This window comes from Prunus persica, chromosome G6 (genome assembly GCF_000346465.2).
Source record: "Prunus persica cultivar Lovell chromosome G6, Prunus_persica_NCBIv2, whole genome shotgun sequence".
In the NCBI taxonomy this organism is placed as follows: Eukaryota; Viridiplantae; Streptophyta; class Magnoliopsida; order Rosales; family Rosaceae; genus Prunus; species Prunus persica.
In genome coordinates this window covers 96,831-113,804 of record NC_034014.1, presented here as the reverse complement: position 1 = coordinate 113,804, position 16,974 = coordinate 96,831, and the positions used below count along the sequence as shown (strand labels likewise).

At 34.5% G+C, this 16,974-nt stretch overlaps 2 protein-coding genes across 10 annotated transcripts in view; both read left to right on the top strand.

The window, feature by feature from the left end:
* LOC18775167 (alpha-ketoglutarate-dependent dioxygenase alkB homolog 6) lies at positions 2,513-9,584 on the top strand. 8 transcript variants are annotated; one of them, XM_020566374.1, is made up of 9 exons: positions 2,513-2,658; positions 4,285-4,349; positions 6,009-6,119; positions 6,218-6,278; positions 6,417-6,461; positions 7,305-7,417; positions 8,429-8,681; positions 8,777-8,823; positions 9,232-9,571. In XM_020566374.1, exons 3-9 carry the CDS (start codon positions 6,012-6,014, stop codon positions 9,409-9,411), a joined length of 807 nt encoding a protein of 268 aa, XP_020421963.1. In that variant the 5' UTR covers positions 2,513-2,658; positions 4,285-4,349; positions 6,009-6,011; the 3' UTR covers positions 9,412-9,571. The 8 variants fall into 8 exon arrangements, with proteins under 8 accessions (XP_020421963.1, XP_020421958.1, XP_020421959.1 ...); XM_020566369.1 differs by lacking the exon at positions 2,513-2,658 and adding an exon at positions 3,760-4,058 and having other exon boundaries at positions 4,290-4,349; positions 9,232-9,584; XM_020566372.1 differs by lacking the exon at positions 2,513-2,658 and adding an exon at positions 3,768-4,045 and having other exon boundaries at positions 5,790-6,119.
* Positions 10,218-16,974, top strand: part of LOC18774613 (TATA-binding protein-associated factor BTAF1) — a 34,646-nt gene continuing 27,889 nt past the window's right edge. Inside the window, exons 1-6 of one of the 2 annotated variants that reach the window (XM_020567244.1) lie at positions 10,218-10,615; positions 10,755-10,996; positions 11,192-11,286; positions 14,439-14,653; positions 14,780-14,834; positions 15,665-15,746. In XM_020567244.1, coding sequence (XP_020422833.1) covers positions 10,948-10,996; positions 11,192-11,286; positions 14,439-14,653; positions 14,780-14,834; positions 15,665-15,746 — 496 coding nt within the window. In that variant the 5' untranslated portion in view covers positions 10,218-10,615; positions 10,755-10,947. Of the gene's footprint in view, positions 10,616-10,754; positions 10,997-11,191; positions 11,287-14,438; positions 14,654-14,720; positions 14,835-15,664; positions 15,747-16,974 lie in introns of those variants that run through there. The other variant, XM_007208332.2, reaches the window with a different exon arrangement.

Below are 16,974 nucleotides of genomic sequence, written 5' to 3'. Positions count from 1 at the left end.
TTTGAAGACGATGTTTGATTTGGTGTACTTAGTATCTCCCCCCACCCTACTCTTATATACATGCCATTGACAATTCTCGACCATTCAAATCCCCCGCTATTGTCTGCAAAGCTTACCCTTTCTATCTTGGCCCTTGCAATGCGCCCTTCCTCTCATTTTTTTCCTCTTCCACATCCCTACAGACCCTCTCTCCCTTTGACCGTGTCCAGCCCTTTTTCATAACAGTAATGCTATTTAGATGCATAAGATTGATCACATTAACTGACCACCTTATGTGGCAGCTAATGTGTATATGCCACGTTACTTAAATATGACCAACTGTGTTTTTCTTTTGTCCTTTTTAAACTAAATAATTTATATTTTCAATTTTTCATCTTCTTCGTTGTATCCCTTTGGTTGCCTTTTCCTTCCCTTTCAGTATTTTCTCATCCTCCTGCGATCTCCCTCCAAAAAGAAAACCAATTCTTTGATTCAACAAACCCAACTCTGCAAATCAACTAATCAAGAAAATCCAACTCAAAAATCTAAATGCCTATTTCACTAGCTATCTAGAAAATCCGAATTGATTTTGAGATCTCATATTCTCTGGTCATGTGTATAAGAATTAAAAAGAATTTTAAAGCTTTAGTGTGTTGCTAGCTAGGGATGGGGTATTAGCTTTCCAATCAACTGGTGAAGGATCGAAGTCTAACAATTCTCAAAATATGAACTATTTTTATTTTAAAAATGAATGTTCTTCCAAGATGGATTGATGCGATTTGTCGGGTTTCTCGCGCGGCTTGGTGGTACTCGGAGATGTGGCAAGCAGTGCGCTGGTGTTACTGGGTAAGGGTAGATTTGATGGAGGAAGAGAGTGTTGAGTAGAGAACGAAGCTGCAGCCTGCTGCACCGTAAAGATGCTAAGGTTAATTATAATTAATTATAATTTTGTTGTTTTTAAGGATTATTAAAAAAACAAGTAAATAAAAATAAAATATACATGGGAATATACATTAATTGACATGGCATAACCATATCAGCTGCCACATAAGATAGTGGCTCATGTGGTCAATTTTGTGTGTCTAAATAGCATTACTCTTTTCATGATTATGAGTACTCTCTTCCCAGCCTTGAAAATCTTTTTCATCCTGTCCTCCTTCAAGCTTTAGAAAGATCCCAACCGTGCAAGGTAATTACAAGGATTGGACGGACATGTAGACTTTTAAAATTTTAAAGGAGTATTTTTGCTCACTACTTTAACCTAAGGTATATCCTCACCACCCTTCTCAAAAGTTGACATATGTCCATGGTGTTTAGCTATAGTTAACAACTATCCCCTTAGCACACGCTCACGCATGTGTCAATTGGTTTTCTTTTTTCTTTTTTATTTATTTTTAGAATTAAGAAAAGATAATATAGGTAGTTATCTATATATATAAAGCAAAAGGCAGAGAATGATGAAACATTCAAAATACCAAAAAATGCCCTTTGTTAATTCAAACATTAAAAATTAAAAATATTAATTAAATGAGGATAATATGGTAAATTCACACTTTTTCATATTAAAAAAATTAAAATTGAAAGAAAAAGCAGATAATGAATCCTATTTTTATGGAACACAACTATCCATTATCTTTTTTAATTCTAAAATAAATTTAAATTTTTTTTAAAAAAAGCCTCTCGTAGGCACGAAAGTATGTGCGAAGAGACTAGTGTTCCATAAAAGTAGGACTTATTATCTGATTTTGTTTTTAATTTTAATTTTTTTAATATGAAAAAAATGTGAATTTACCATATTATCCTAATTTAATTAATTATTTTAATTCTTAATATTTTAATTAACCAAAGGTATTTTATGGTATTTTGAATGTTTCACCATTCTTTGCCTTTTGTTTATATATACTAGCCTCTTCCCATACACTTTCGTGCTTGCGAGAGGTTTTTTTTTAAATTTAAATTTGTTTTAGAATTAAAAAAGATAATGGGTAGTTGTGTTTCATAAAAATAGAATCCATTATCTGATTTTTATTTTTATTTTTTAAAATATAAAAAAGTGTAAATTTACCATATTATCCTCTTTTAATTAATAATTTCAATCAAAAACTAAAAATAAAAAACCCTAAACCCCACCCATCTCGACTTCTTCTAGCCTCCACCAAACAACCCCAACCCAACCACAATTTTAGAACTGTCATTAAAGGCCCTTTTTTAGGGCTACTTTGGTATTACTGTGCTTTTAAAAAAAACTATTTTTATTGTTCTGCGATAATAATTAGCTGTGAAAAAAAAACAATTATGCGTTCGGTAAATTGTATTTCAAAACACTGCTGTGAGTAGTTAAAGTGTGTGGTAAATTTTTATCAGAAGTGCTTTTAGTTGGTAAAATGACCAAAAAAGACATGATGATTAAACTGTTTGTTTTTTTCTTTTTCTATTTAAAAAAAAAAAAAAGAAACCCAGCTTCCTACATAAATTTTTTCCTTTTTTTAATTTACACTTTTTTTTTTATCAAAAAATTTAATCTATGATCTTCCATCAGTTTGTGTTTTCATTGTTCACCGACTTCCTTGCCTTCGTCTTTTTCATCGCTATGATCTTCCTCTTATCTTCCAAGGTGCTCACTTTCCGACTCACTTGGGTTCTATCAGGAAGGGGATTGAATCTCACAGAGTATCTCAGGTATTTCCATCGTTCTTATATTAATTTTGTTAATCAATTGTCGATTCAATGACTTTGCTTTCTTGGAGAAATCTTAGAAATGGAAATCATTCCCAATTTCTGTTTTGGTTGCCGATAAAACGGTGGAAAGCAAAGACCAAGGGTGCTTGAAGGAAAAAAAAAATCCTTTTTTTATCTGCTTTTGGTTGCTGTATCCTAAATATGGAGCAAAGACATGGGTGAGCAGCTCTCCTCCTCACCTGAGCTGCTGAGCCGGACCACTCCATCGACATTGATTGGCGGCATAAGAGAGCATCTCCACCCACACTTGACTTACAAACTGCCACTTTCTCCCATTAGTCCACCCTCTATCTGACTCCAGGGACTGCAAGGCTTTAGCAAGCCTGCATGCATCAAATAGAACTGACTTGCTTCCATCTCCTTTCACTTTAGATGGAAGGATGTCTGTGTACACATCCAGTAGCTTTGTGCATGCTTTCCTTTCACCCGATTTCATTATTTTCTTTTCCTTGAAAAATTCTTCAGCCTCAGCAGATGTGTCTCTAAACCTTATATGTCCAATCCCATTCAGTAGCATAAAGGGGCACATGACTAATAGTTCGATAACAGCTTACTGTCTTCACAATTTTCACTAGGAACCGAGTTCGAGTTTCGATTCACATCAGAATAATAACATGCAGAAGCGGATCCAGAAATTTTTCAGGAGAGGGGCAATAATGATTTTGATATTGCCCAATAAAAAACATATTATGAAAACCAGACCCTTAGTTAATTTAAAGATTGATTAGCACGATAAAATAAATACATAATTAATAATAAAAATATATTATCACAGTGAAAAGATTAGATCAACAAACAAGTAGTATCAATCAAATCCCAATTAAACAAAAACTCTAATATCAAAGTGTGATTTGAGATCGTTGTGCAAGGACTCTTCTTCGTTGTTGTTTTTTATTATTTAATTTTTTTGACAGACGGGCTTCTTCAAATTGGGAGCATTGAGGTAAGCCTTTTGGTATTACATTATTATTATTATAATGAAATATTTATTATACAACCAAGTAATTGAAGCCAAACAATGAATCCTGAAACGGTTTGCACAAAAAATGAAGAGTTTGAATTTTTTAAAAACACAAACCATTAAACATAAATCAAGGACGACGCCGTTTGTGACAAATAAAAATAGGGTTGTCTTCTTCATTCGTGAACCAGAGCCTCCATCAGCGACACACCTCTGCAACTCCTCCTCTACAACACAGTGTGTGCCTCAATCGTGTAACTTGCCATTTGCGATTTCAGGAGGCCTCAGATCGTCGCACTCAACGAGATGCGCCTTGATAACACCTTTTAAAACGCTAGAGAGCAAAGGGGCGTGTCAAATGGATCGGTTTGTGCATTTGGTATTTGTTTTTGTGTGATATTTTTCTTTTAGGGCGTGTCAAATGGTAAAGCTGTTGATTTGTTGGAATTTAGGGTTTATGATTTGTTGATTAAATTTTGTGATGTACCTCTTTTCCTCTCTCTGTTTGTGCATTTGTCTTAATTAAATTTGTTTCTTAAAAAAAAAAAATGGTGTGTTGATTAATTGATATGACAGTTTGGTTTGATTAATTCATGTTTATGCAGAAAAGGTTGGGAGCTGCGCTTGGAGCCTCATTTATTTGGCCTGCAAGCTTGATTTACTTCCCCAGGTTTTCATTATCTTCCATCTCCATCTCCGATTTTAATCTATTGGTTTGGAAAAGCTCATATTCAAGTGATTTTTAAACTCTAAATCCCTAATTGATGATAATGCCTAATATTTTTAGTTAGTTGAAATTTTTATAATGAGTTATTAGATGAATATTGATGATTTTCTTTGTGGATAATGATTTATTAGATTGAATGAATATTGATGATTTTGTGTGTGGATAATGATTTGTTGGATTATAGATGACTATATATGATTATTTGATTTGTTGGAATTTAGGGTTTATGATTTGTTGATTAAATTTTGTGATAGACTTTTTTTTATAACTTAATAATCTGTTTATCGATGATGTGTAAATAACATAGTAGCATATTAAAATTTTTTAACGGGTGTTTTGAATGAAGTGCTTCCTTCTATTCTTCAAAAAGACGTCTATTCTGGTAAACTTAATTGAGTTTGAGCTTATGGGGTTAAACTTTTTGCCATATTTTTATTGCACTGTTTCTTTTCTTATTCTTATATGCAGGGATGATTTGTTTCTTTTTTTCCTTCTTCTCAATTTCAAACAGATTTACAGTACTTTCTCTTGCTGAGATTTTGTGAAATATATGTATATAGGGGAGCTCAAATTAAGAAATAGTGGTTACGCATTATTCCTTTTTCATAAAATTCAATTTTTCTTCAATACATCCAACTATGATTCTTTTACCTCTCTTCAACTTTTCCTTTAGATAAACACAGAATTTAAAATATGTTTACTTTGTGTTACATCAATTGGAAAACCATCCAGAACTTGCTCATTAGTTCTCTTAATTTCGTTACTTTGTGTTTCCTCGATTGGAAAACCATTTATAACTTTCTTATTAAATTGTTAAATTATATTATTCATGTTTATACATAATTAGATGTTTATGATTATTGTCCTAACTCGATTTTCCCCATTCATCAACACTAACACTTACTATTTTCCCACTTTTTTATAACCGGTCAAGATCTCCATCAAAGAGAAGAAAAGTCATGAAGAAAATGCAAAACAAAACCTGCCCAATTAAACAGCATGCTACTCAAAACTATCTAAATTTTGCTATTTTGATAACTGCTTCCCACTATTAACATCTCAATGTATATACAAACATGCCTACTATTTTAACATAACAAGCAGCCTGTAAAATATGTTATTACTTTCTTTTTTGCAACTTATACTTCCTTAGTTAAGCATAATGCTACAAATTAAATCTCATTGTATGTATAAACAATCTTATTTTGTCTACGTAATTTCAAAACCCGCAGCATCATGCGGGCTTTTTTGCTAGTCCTAATGAAGAGAGGAAAACATTTAATTTAATTATTTAAAATATCTAAAACTTAGCCCTTTTTGACTAGGATTGATGCTCCTGCATCACTATATAATTGGTCTTCACTGGTTTTTATTGTGTTATAGGTTTTTTAACATTCTTTTCTTAACAATCTCCAAAATCAACAAATGCTGACACCATTCAAATAAGTGAAATAAAAGACGGTGATGTGAGTTATAAGCCTTGACAATCTGGGAGAAATCTACTGTGCTCTGCTCATTATCCTAAGCACTTGCTTCATTTTAATTTTTGTTCATTTCATTATGATGCTTTGATGTCCATATCTTGTGTGGTGGTTCTGACAGAGAATGGAAAGAACAGAGACTATAGATAATTTCAAAGTTGGATCTCTGCCGACTTTAATTTACATTCCTGACTTCATTACGGATAATGAACAAACCATGCTTCTAAATAAGGTAGAAATCCATATTTGTCTTACATATTCCATCCTTCTTTCCCAATGCTTTATTTTTTTGGTGAAAATTCTCAGTATGCTGGCTCCATTGCTTTATAGATATATGAAGCCCCTGTATCGAAGTGGAAATCTTTAAAGAATAGGAGGCTACAAAACTGGGGTATGGTTGTGTTCTATGTGGGTTTATGCATATTGGTTTTCTATATGGTGTTTTTTATATTTCACTTGCATATAATACCTAGAAGATATAGAGGGAACTCCATCATATTGACTTTGATTAGTTTTTCCTGTGTTTGAGTGACAGGCGGTACTGTCCATGAAAAGGGTCTTCTACCACAGGATTGTAAGTGGGAAATAATTTATTTTATCACATGTGGAGAATATTTGCATTTCACAAATTGATGTGTCATTGGGTGTTTGGTGAGACCCCACTAGAAGCAATTTTTATAGGGGTGGGTTTCTGGGTATGGCTTTGATGCACTTAGGGTTTTGCATTCAGTATTTCAAGTCCTATTGGTGTGGCCATTGAAATCATAATAGATAGGAGAACCAAAGGTGCTGTGCCAGATTTGATATCCGCTATTTCAATGGGTCTAGCATGTGGAATGTCCATCTTTGTAGCAGTAAACCTTCTATTAGTGAAGCAGATAAATAGTGGACAAAGAGAGAGGGCAAGAGGGTGACTAAGAGAAGAAAAAAGAGGAAGAAGAGAAAGAAGAGAGAGAAAATGACAATTTTAATGGAGACTTAGGTGCTACATTACTATACAGCATATTCTGGGTATGACATTGTAAAGATATTTTTCGGTTGCAAAGTCCCACAGCCCAAATAGTCCATGTGGTGTCTGTGCAATTCAACAACTCATGAAGTTATTGCCTCCACAGCCAAAAAAAATTATATTGCCTCTACAAGTCCTAAGTCAGCTTTAAATTTGTAGAACTTCCATAGGATGTGGAGACTCGTTTAGTGTTCACCTCGATTTGTGAAGATAATTTTAGTGGCAAATTTGTTGGCCTCTTCTTGTAGGAAGTGCGAAGCTAATGATATAGAGCAATGTCTTTAGAAATTTCTATGTGATTAAGCAATTGTGGATAGTATATTGCCAGTTCATCATTGTTTGTGAATTATTTGTCTGAAACAATAATCTCTCTCTCTCTCTCTCTCTCTCTCTCTCTCTCTCTCGCAGTGCCCTCATGGCTAACCAAGATTACATACAAGATATATGAAGAATCAGGGCTTTTTCCATTGCCAATTAATCATGTCCTTATCAATGAATACCTTCCTGACCAAGGCATAATGGTTCGCCTGAAACTCAAGGCTTTTATTGGTCATTGCTTACTTTTTACATTTGCATACTTTTGTCCTTGTTTTAGTTCAGTTTTCTCCGTGTCCTTGAAATAACTTAGTTCTTACAGTTACAAGTCCTTTAAATTTTTTTTCAAAGTTTAGAAAATTAAAAAGGGAGGGATTACAACTTTTTCATGGATTTGAACCTATAAAATGAACAAGTAATACATTTCAAGTCCATTGCTGACAAGAAAACGTGTACCGGCCACTGCTTTGACAACCCATAGGTAAGTTTCCAGTCACTTCAAAATTGCGTATTAGTGGTAAAAAATGTGCAGATTTGAATTAAGGAAGGCTATGTATGTGGTTTTTGATTGGATCTTTGAAAGATGAGGCTCTGAACAACACATCAAAGTGCCTTTGGGTTTCTCCGAATGTTTGGATTTATGGATTTGAACCATTAAAAATGTATTTTTTTGTCTCATAATTCATGGAGATTTTCTGTCCATAGCATTTGTGCTGCAACGAGGCTGGTGTCTGGTTGGGATGGAGGAATAAGTGGATCAGGCAGAGAACTTTGTTTCCTAATCTCAAAATTTACAACACATTGGAAAATCCTGTTCATGTCTGACTTTGGTTACAGAAATCTGAACCAAAAATATAATCAAGATATTTAACAATTTTATGGACTTAAAAGTGGAGCAAGATACAGGGACCAAAATATATTATTTTGAACTTTCTTTTACTTTTGATTTATTCTTATTGTGTGACTGGAACTTTGCCATGCATCTGCTTGGTGATGGCTTGTCTTTTGATTACTTATTACTTTTCAGTTGTCCACTAAAGGAGTTTTCCAATGAATTAATGTTTTTGGTGTTATGTTGGATTATTCCGTCGGAAATTCGAGCCTGCTATACTTTCCTACATTATTTAGCTGCAAGGTGGATGCGTATGTTCTTATTACAACATTTCTTCTTTTCTTTTGGCCTGAGCCTCTTCTTGCAATAATTGTGTATCATATAGGCACACCAGGATGGGCCTGCTTATTATCCAGTTGTAGCAATCTTGTCCCTCAGGTCACCTGTTGTTATGGACTTTACTCCCCATTCAAGAATGACATTGTGTAAAAGCACATGCACAAATGATGTTGAGGATACAAATTCTGATAGGGGAGTTATTAAGATTGATACAGATAAGTCAATGGATGAACACCATCCTTTTCCTGTCATATTAATGCCGTGCAGCTTGATGATATTCAAAGATACAGCATACTCGGGTTTGTATCTTTTTGTTAAAGTAACAGCTCGATCTCTAGCTATTACTTCTTTATTCTAACAGCAAATCTGGGCATGTCCTACTTGTGATTTTCAGATTACTTGCATGCTATCAAAGACAGTGAGGTACAATGTTATGATGGGGTAAGATTAAATTTCCCCCCCTCTTTTGGTAAGAAACAAAAATGTTGTTAAAATTGAGGAACAGTTCAAAGTAATGAAAGCACCAGCAGTCATACCTATGTAGAAGAGCAATGATAGAGAAAACAATACAACACATTGAGGAAAGAAGAAAGTCAGTCCAAAACACTCTTCTCCAAACCCTAAGGTTCTTAGGACTTCCAGAAATTCCTGCAAAAATAGATGAAACTGAACCCCATAATGAATCAAAATACATCATTCTTATCCAATAGATCTTTAATTGTGCTAAGTGCTTTTGAAAGGTTAGTTGTGTGTAATGAGCCAATAAAATTTGCATATCAACTCGGTGCCAACATAAGTTACGTAGATTGGCATTTTTCCAACTGTTTTTTGTTATCCTTTTTTGTTCAGGCTGTAAACGAAGTAGAAGCTCTACATGGGCAAGTTATGAATCATGCTTCGTCACAATTGGATGGACCTGTTGATGTAATGAAAACTGGGGACCTCAAGTGTATTCATAGAACTACCCCTAGAATTTCATTGACATGTCGATTAGTTCCGAAAGTTCATAAAAATGTGTTCAGGTTTTAGTCTGTGTTAAGTCTAATCTATCTGGAGGTTTTTCACCTGTAAGAGCTTCAGACGATGACCTAATTTGATGCGGGTGGTATTCACAGAGATGTGAGATGTATTATGGATGATTTAACAAACTTTGCCATACTACATAAAAATAGAGCGAATTCATTTCTTTCACCAATGATCAATTTATATTTTATATTGCTTTTATTTTTTGTCAAAAATATTTTATATTGATTTGATTCTAGCTGTGAGGCATGAGCCTGTCTAACATTTTCTTTTTGGTCTGGACAACTCAGACACGCCGGTTTGTAAATTTATCTCCAGCTTAGTTTTTTTTTTGACACAATCTCTAGCTTAGTTATATATATATATATATCAATATTTTTTTTTTCATCTAGTAATTTCCAAAATAGCATATTTACCCCAGAAAATAAAAATGCTCCAAAATAGCATATATATAGGCTTGGAATGATCCATTTTCAAATTAATAAAAAAAAGATATTTATGATTTGAAATTCGTTTAATCAGTCATTTGAAAGGAAAGGGTGCATAAAATTAACCCCAAAAAAAAGGTGTATAAAAAGTTGGGTGTAGATATAGACAACATAATAGTAAGTTTTGTCTAAATAAAGACAACGTGATGTAAAATTTTTATTTTGAGTACGAGTAATATTAGGGAGGGAGATTTATCACACACAATACTTAGTGTCGTGAAGGTTCGAACTTAAAATTACTACTCTACAAGTTGAAACTATTTTTTATTAAACAAGACTCCATTGGCAATGACGTCAAAACTTTGGTTGGGTTGGGTGTTCGAACAAAAAAAATGAACTTTGATTTGGTGTCTAGAGACACCGTCTTCGGTTTCGGTTATGCCTAATCTGATCCCATCGGGCCTCCGTGTAATTCAAACTCAATTTTTATTTTTCTTGGGTCGGAAAGCTTATTCTCAATTACAACCGAAATCCCAATGCAGGCCGACCCAATTGTTGAGTGGTCCCAAATATAAAGCCCAAAACAAAACTGAATTATCTTACAATTGAAGAAAGGAAAAAGTAGAAAAGAGGAAATTCATAGCATCTCTCTAAGCCAACAAGGAAAAAAAAAAAAAAAAAAATTTCATAGCAGTCGCCGTAAACGCGGTTGGGAAAGATACGAAGGAACCGAGGAAGAAAGGAAGGAGAGACACTGCGTTGCCTGATATTGCACTTTTCAGGTAAGTCGTCTCACCGGTGCCTTCGCCATCTTTTCTGCTGATTACTCGCTCGATCTAACGCTTCCCCAATTGCCCTCTTGGCTTGCTTTAATTTTCAATTTTATCTGAAATCTTTTCGATTTTGTTCCAATTTTTCCAGAATACATTTGACTCCTTAGGTGTCTGAAGGAAATAGTTCGTGTATATTTCTAGTATTCGTCTACGTCTCGTAGATGCTGTGGAGGGAGCACGGAATTGTATTTGTTTGATGACTTGTTCTGTATGGGGTCATTTGATTAATACCAGTACTTAGATTATTGGCGCCGTGTAAAGAAGAGGTGGGATGATCTATTATGGCGCAACAGTCCTCTCGTCTCCACCGCCTTCTCACTCTCTTGGACAGTATCCTTCCACCTTTTTCTTTTGCTTATCTTTTGGAATTATTGTTGAATGCATTTAGTTTATTTACCACTTGCATCAGCTAACATCGCCCCCCACCCTCCTCGTTTTTGGTTCCTCTGTAATTTATATTTATCCATTGTCTCAATTTCCAAATGATTGTTTGAATTGGGTTTTTCTTTAACCCAACTCTAATAGCTGGTTCGACCCAAGCAACAAGATTTACAGCTGCTCGGCAGATAGGGGATATTGCCAAGTCGCATCCTCAGGACTTGAGCTCTCTGTTAAAAAAGGTATTACTGATTTCCACAATTGTTTCCTTGCAATCACATTATGCTTATTCTGAGACACCAGCATCCTGCATCTCCGTTGCCTTGAAAATGAAATCAATGTGCCTTTTTAGTATGTTAATTTCAAATTCGTAGTCATCTTATGAAGAATGTGAGGTTTATTTCAAAGTCAGCATAATAATGACTTAAATATGTCTATTTGTATGAAAACTTGTTCTATATTTTTTTTTGTTTAGAGAGCAAACTAGAGCTTCGCGCCTTCTGTTAATACTGGCAGAAAGTGGATAAGGTCTGATATATGTTAGTGAGAAGATCCATAAATCCAGGAAAGAATACTGTAAATGTTGCTAAGAGCTACCATCCACTCAAAAAAATTTTCAAGATAATCTGTTCTGTGTAATTTCAAATACTGCCAAATGTTTGGTTGTTTCTTTCACAAAAGAATTGCTATTCTTCTGATGATCACATCTGCCCTTCCAGCAGCAAACCGTAAAACCAACAAATTTATCGAGCATTACACACTGAATATTTAAGACCAAAGCTTTCTTGCAATTAGACAATTTAACACCAGTTTCTTTAATAAGATTTTCCTTTCTTAGTATGGTAGTTTATGGTAATGGTCTCTCTCAAAGCCGCTGGCCCCACAAGGAAAACTACTTTCAGTTAGCTCTCCAGATTCCAAGCAAACTTTTTATCACTGGACTTGAACAAGAGCCGTATAATAAGAATTGAACCGCAATAATATACATGTATTAAAAGACAAAATTTTTGAAACCCAAAACGATGCTGAAACTGCACATGACCTCCAAAGCTAATGTCAAATATCAGAGGACCTTAAACCTGTCCATACCTTTTTGAATTCCTTTACAATAACACATCACATCTTCATGTATGGCTCTCACATGCTCTTAAGGGTTGCAAAATGCACGAAACAATCAACGGACTGGGTTAATCAACTTGGAATTAAGAGGAATACTGATAAATTCTGAATGATTTTAGAATGCAAGCATGGAAGCAGGTGCAAGCCAATCAGCAAGTCAACAGTGTACGTTCTAAGAGATAATAGATATGATCATGCAGTACCCAAAAAGAGAGAAGTTTCAAAATCACAATTGAGAGTTAATGCCTAGTATTTCTTGGTTCCCTTGAGGAAATCCACAGACCTTGAATAAAGTCCCAGTGTAACTGTGTAGCTCATGGCTGGTGCTTTCAAATGGATGTTTAGGCTCACTGTGTTCAGGTTTATGAAGGTGCAATAGAGTAAAGCTTATAATTTGTAGTGGTGGGAATTTGGAATTAAATGTTCTGAGTATGAAGAGGGAGAAGAAAGGGAGTTGGAGAAGAAAGGGAGTTAGAGAAATATGGACTCACTCTGACAACAGTTTCTTGGAATCACACCAAGAGCTCTCACGAATCACTCGAGATTTTTTTTTTTGGGAAAAAGATCAAGAATTTAAGGCCCATTCAGTACCATTTTTCAAAAATGTTTTCATAAAATATTTTCAAAAAGTGAAAACCAAAAAATGAATTTGTGTTTTTAAAATGGGAGAATCTGTTCGGCAAACAACTCAAATTTTGTTCGCCACCCTCATTTTCTCACCTTCTCTCCTTCACTGGTTCCTTTTCTCTCTCCCCTTCTCTGGTTTCTTCTCTCCCTCCCCTTCTCTGGTTCCCTCTCGGATTCATTGAACCTCTCTCTCTTTCTCTTTGTCTCTCCTTCTCTAACTCTCTCTGGTTGCCTCTCGGATTCGTCGGCTTCCCTTTTTTTCCTTATTGGATTCGCTGATCTCTCTATGATTCCACAGGTCGATGGTCAGTGGTGGTTTGATGGGCAGATTGGTTTGGTTGGGTTTGACGGTGGTGGTTTGATTTGCTGTGGGTAGTGTTGATGGTGGCTTTGATTGGGTGGTGGTGCTTTGATTTGGTACAGGTGGTGTTGATGGTGGGGTTGATTGGGTTCAATTGGGTGGTGATGCGATTGGTTGGTGGCTGGTGGCTGGTTTGTAGTGGTGGTTGTAGTTTGATTGGCTTGTAGTGGTGGTTGTAGTTTGATTGGCGTGTAGTGGTTGTTAGGTGGTGTTTGACGATGGTGGTTATGCTCTGTCTTTTGAATCCATATTCTCTTGAAAACATTTTGATGTTTTCAGAATTATAACTAAAAGTTTGAATCCGTTTTTGGAAAGCATTTTCTGCATTTTCTCAACCTCACCACCGATTGCAAATCCCAAGTGTTTTCTAAGAATGAAAAGTGAAAACGGCCTGGGAAAACGTCACCGAACATGCCCTAATCTTCCACATTATACAACTTAGAAATCCTAAAAGACCAAAAATGTAATGACCCATATTTATCAACCTCAAAATTCTAATAATTTCGTTTTTGATAAACACCCATGCTAATCGTAGCTTTATTTTAACCCTAATAACATTACCCCACAACATTGTTGACATAAGTTGACTAACAATTTGTTTGTGTGGCCCCATTTCTCCACACGTTGACTAACATTCCCCCAGAACTTATTTGGCGTTCTAAGTTAACCTCAATCACATTATCCGTATGCCATGTCAAATCCCATTAACAAATTGTTTCTGTTTTTGTTTTTAATAGAACTCCAAGTTACTAAGTAAAACTGGAATATGAGGGTGAAGCCTGCTATCTACACATTCATTACCAATTGAACTTGTTTCTTAGGGTTTTTTTGTTGGTTCTTCTGGGTTTAGGCTGGTTAATTGTATTACCTGGAGGTTTATAGGTTCTTTTGTTTTGTTTTGTTTTTACTTTTGTTGTGGTCTTGGTGGGCTGCTGGCTCACTGTGGTTGTAATGGTTCTTATTTCTTTTCATTATAAAGTCACCTTGTTTTTGTTTTTATTTTTATAGAAGAGAAGTTTTCTGCCTTTCTGTAAAAAGCATTCCCATAAATTCCGGGAGAAAGAATATGTAAGAAGGCATTTCACATAAACTGTTGTATCTTTTTCTCCTTTTCAATTTGGCTTTTGCCGATAGATACTCTTGCCACTAGAATTATGGTTTGTTTGTTTCTTGTGCTAAGTTTTATATCAGTTTCTGTCTCTTAGCTATTCCTTTGTGTACTTGTTAATCTATCTTTTATTGTGAGTAGAAAAGTATGTTTTTAACTTTAGTTCGTTCTGAGATTAGGTTTCCCAATATCTTCGTAGCAAAAACTGGGATACAAGGGTTGCTGCCGCTCATGCAGTTGGGGCTATTGCTGAGAATGTTAAGCATACCTCTTTGATTGAACTCTTTACTAGTATTGAATCAAAGATGTCTGATGCTGGGATATCCGGTGCTGTTGAAGATATGGTTGCTTTCCCGATTTTTGATTCTAACGTTGCTGGAACGTCATTTAGAAGGTGGGTATTATTGTAATTAATTTTAGATTTCCTATTGGGGTGGCTCTTGATCTGAGCTTTTGAATAGATGAGGCTTCGCGGAGGCATGGTTGTTTATCTAATTTAAAAATTTCAAAACTACTACAGCTTTGATCTCAACAAGGTTTTGGAGTTTGGTGCTCTGTTGGCATCTGGGGGACAGGTAATGCAGTGTCTATTTTATTACCGTTGACATAATTGCTCTTACGTGAAGAAGGTGATTGTATATTTTTTGGGCTACCCCTTTGGTTTTTGATATTTAAGTTTGACTTTGTGATCTTGATTTTTCTTTCTGTGAATATTTGTTGATATCCATGGAAGGAGAATATTGGGAACATCAATCTAGTAGGATCTGTTAATAAACAAGTCTAGTAATTGTTAACTATTTATTTATGTATTTCTGCTACATTAAGAAAAATAATGAAACTATTAAGATAGTAGTTTTTTAAATACAGAGGTGATTAGAAGAGAAGGGGCCAAGAAATATTAAAAAAAATTACTATGGATTTAACAAGAGAAATAGTGCTCTCCAGTTTTTGTTTTTACATTCGTTTAATCTTTTGTATTGATTATTCACATTTAAATTTCTGAAAGGATCTATGCTGCTGTTGCCTTTTTTGTTTGCTTTTGTTTTGTTTTTAGGTGGCCTTTCACTTTGTGAAATGAAAAAGATAATGGTCAGCCCACGTAATTAACTGATACTAATAAGGCTGAACATTTTAATAATTGTGAATCCCATCACTTTCTTTTATTTATAAATAATATTTGTGTTTCTTATAAAAAAAATAAAAAAGAATGTGGATACCCCATTTGGAATGGCAGATGTTAAGTTTTTATTTGACCTATAGTTGTTTGTGCCAAAGGATTGCCTAATTTGGTTAATTGCTTTTGTGGCGCAGTAAATTATTCTTGTTTTGTCTGATAAAATAAAATATTCATGTTTTGAGTGTTAATTTTCTTCTTTGTAATCGATGCATTCATTTTTGGATTCAGGAGTATGATCTTGCAAATGATCATATGAAAAACCCAAGGGAAAAATTGGCGCGACAGAAACAAACACTACGACGTCGTTTAGGTTAGTAATCTTTTTACTTTCATACTTCTATTATATCTGGTCCAAAAAGGAAAGAAAAAATGTTTCTCCCTTAGGTCAATGCCTTTGTACTCTGTTCTGTAATTGGTGGCAGTCTCTAAGCATACATGCAACATGTGGTTGTTGGAGAGAGGGCAAAGATTATTATTGAAATTCAATCTACTGAGACTAGTAATCCGATTGGTTGTCTGAACCAGTTTATTCTGTCGCGATTGAATGTGAAAACCAAAATCTAGACACTGTCCAACTGAGAAATCTGTTCTTTGAAAGCCTTTAAATTTCCAATTTTGAGAATAAATTTGACTATCATTTGATTGGACACGCTTGTCTGATCTGGTGTTTTGTATTCCTGATGCAACTTATATTTAGTGAAAAATTAGATGTGTTGTGCGGGAACAATTTGGGATAGAGTTGAGACTTCTTGATAGTTGCTTCTCTTTGGTCCTCCCTTTCTAAAAATTTCAAGAACATTTCTTTTAGCGTAATTGTTCTTGATTTGAAGGGCAGGGGAAGGGTGTTTTGAAATGAGTGCTTACTGGGTTATGGCATATGCATTGTTGTTTTAGGTGTCTGATGGACTGCTAGTCCATGTTTATAGTATTTCTTTTTGTTTATTTTGATAAATTGTGTGTTACTTATGGGATTGGATTCGGTTTTGGCCTTGTGGGCATCTACTTCATCAGAGTTTAGGGAGTTTACCCTTTATTTTATCTATTTGGATTGGAAAGCAGCAGTATCGTAGAGATATTTATTTCAAGTGTAATGTGGTAGAGAGGTGTCTTTGTTTAAGTTTCTGGTTGCATGTTTGGTGGATTTCTTGTTCACCGATTGTAGACGTGGTTTAAAAAAAAAAAAAAGAATTGTTGTTTGTTATAAAAAAGGGTGTGGTGTTTCACAAAGTAGAGAGGTGTTACAAAATTCAAATTTTTTATATAAATAAGAAGCACATTTTATTAATAATTAAATTACTAGCCTCTCCGCACGCGCTTCCTCGCCTGAGAGGCTTTTTTTTTATTTTTTTCATAAAAAATTTTTAAAATTATTTTAGAATTAAAAAAGATAATGGGTAGTTGTGTTCCATAAAAATAGGATCTATTATCTGAATTTTCTTTTAATTAAAATTTTTTTAATATGAAAAGGTGTGAATTTACGATATTATCCTCATTTAATCAATAATTTCAGTTCTTAATGTTTGCATTAACCAAGGGCA

Coding starts and splice junctions, on each gene's coding strand:
- LOC18775167 (XM_020566369.1), top strand. CDS start 3,765: ATGAAGAGTTTGAATTTTTTAAAAACACAAACCATTAAACATAAATCA. Junction 8,682..8,776: donor CAAAGATACAGCATACTCGG/GTTTGTATCTTT, acceptor TGTGATTTTCAG/ATTACTTGCATGCTATCAAA. Junction 8,824..9,231: donor AGGTACAATGTTATGATGGG/GTAAGATTAAAT, acceptor TTTTTTGTTCAG/GCTGTAAACGAAGTAGAAGC.